We start from the raw sequence: 1,282 nt of genomic DNA on the forward strand, positions 1-1,282 counted from the left end.
TTTTTGTTTGGTTGAAAAAAAATTTTTTGTTTGAAATTATTTTTTTTGATTGAAGATGCTTTTTGTTTGAATAATAAAAACACAAATTTACCTCCATAGAATATCCCTTTAAGTGTTCAAATAATACACATCAAATTTGTTTTAAAGGCAGAAGCTTTGACATCACAGGAAGTTGAAGTAACAAGCTTTTTTCTGATTTCAGATGAAAACCTCCACATTAAACTGTGATTCAGCCTCCATTCTTCCTCTGTAGCTAACTTCAGCTAAGCGGAGAGCCATCACTCATCATTGGAAGCCTGACGGGTGTTAAATGACCGTTGTTCATCATCTGTCTCCATTTGGTGGAAGCGGACGGCTTACTTGTGGAGGAAATCCTCGTGGCAGCTGTCCCCGATGTCATCATCATTTAGCACCGTGTCTTTTATCTGCTCGGCAGGAAACAAACGAGTCCGTGTTAAAACATGTCTACGACAAAGACAAAAGTGCTGATTAAAAGGCACATTTGAAAGCTATCAACGACACGATTCAGACRGGCCTCTTTTGTGCTTTTTGTATTTTTCAGGTGGTGGGTTAAGATTTCAGATATGACCCAAAGCCTCACGCTAACACAACGTTTCAACATTTTTCTCCATATGAAACTGAACTTAGTCTGTGTTTTTTGGCTCCTGTGTGTTTGTTCCTTACATCTACATCTTCAGGCACACTGTGGGATTTCATGGAGGCCAGCAGCTCCATGATGGGGACGATCTCCGAGCTCAGCACCGGGATGATGTTGTAGCCCTGAAGTTAAAGGAAAGAAGAAATTACCAGCTCAAATAAATCCCGCAGCAAACAGGCAGAGACCAGTGAGGATTATTTGTTGCTGAGATGTCTAGAGCTGTTTGGTCGAGCTGCTTTTTTTATTATATAAAATACAGATTGTGTCAAAAAGATTGAATGTGAAGATTTCTATAACTGCAGAATTTTAAAATGTGGGGGAGACTACAGCTATCTTCAAATTAGTTTAATCTGCATAAAGAGCTTTACAAAAGTGTCTTTTCTGATCTCTTCTTTAGTTAGTGATGTGCAGATCGATACGAAAATATTGATACTACCAATGCCARAACTTTATGTTCTAGAATCGATACTAAAATCAAAATACMGATACTTTATTTCACATAATGTATAACATTAACAGGAAAATGGAAAATAACTAAACTATTCCACACTTGTCTTGATCATATGTGGTTAGAGAGTAGGGGTGTTAGAAAATATTGATACACTGAAATATCGCGATATTTCA

The 1,282-nt window shown here is 37.4% G+C and overlaps 1 protein-coding gene across 1 annotated transcript in view; it reads right to left on the minus strand.

The window, feature by feature from the left end:
• Positions 1-1,282, minus strand: part of c9orf72 (C9orf72-SMCR8 complex subunit) — a gene marked incomplete in the record, with an annotated part of 14,927 nt that overhangs the window by 8,321 nt on the left and 5,324 nt on the right. The window contains 2 exon segments of the mRNA XM_014013753.1: positions 361-425; positions 685-780. Coding sequence (XP_013869207.1) covers positions 361-425; positions 685-780 — 161 coding nt within the window.

This window comes from Austrofundulus limnaeus, unplaced genomic scaffold, assembly GCF_001266775.1.
Source record: "Austrofundulus limnaeus strain Quisiro unplaced genomic scaffold, Austrofundulus_limnaeus-1.0 Scaffold105, whole genome shotgun sequence".
NCBI lineage: Eukaryota > Metazoa > Chordata > Actinopteri > Cyprinodontiformes > Rivulidae > Austrofundulus > Austrofundulus limnaeus.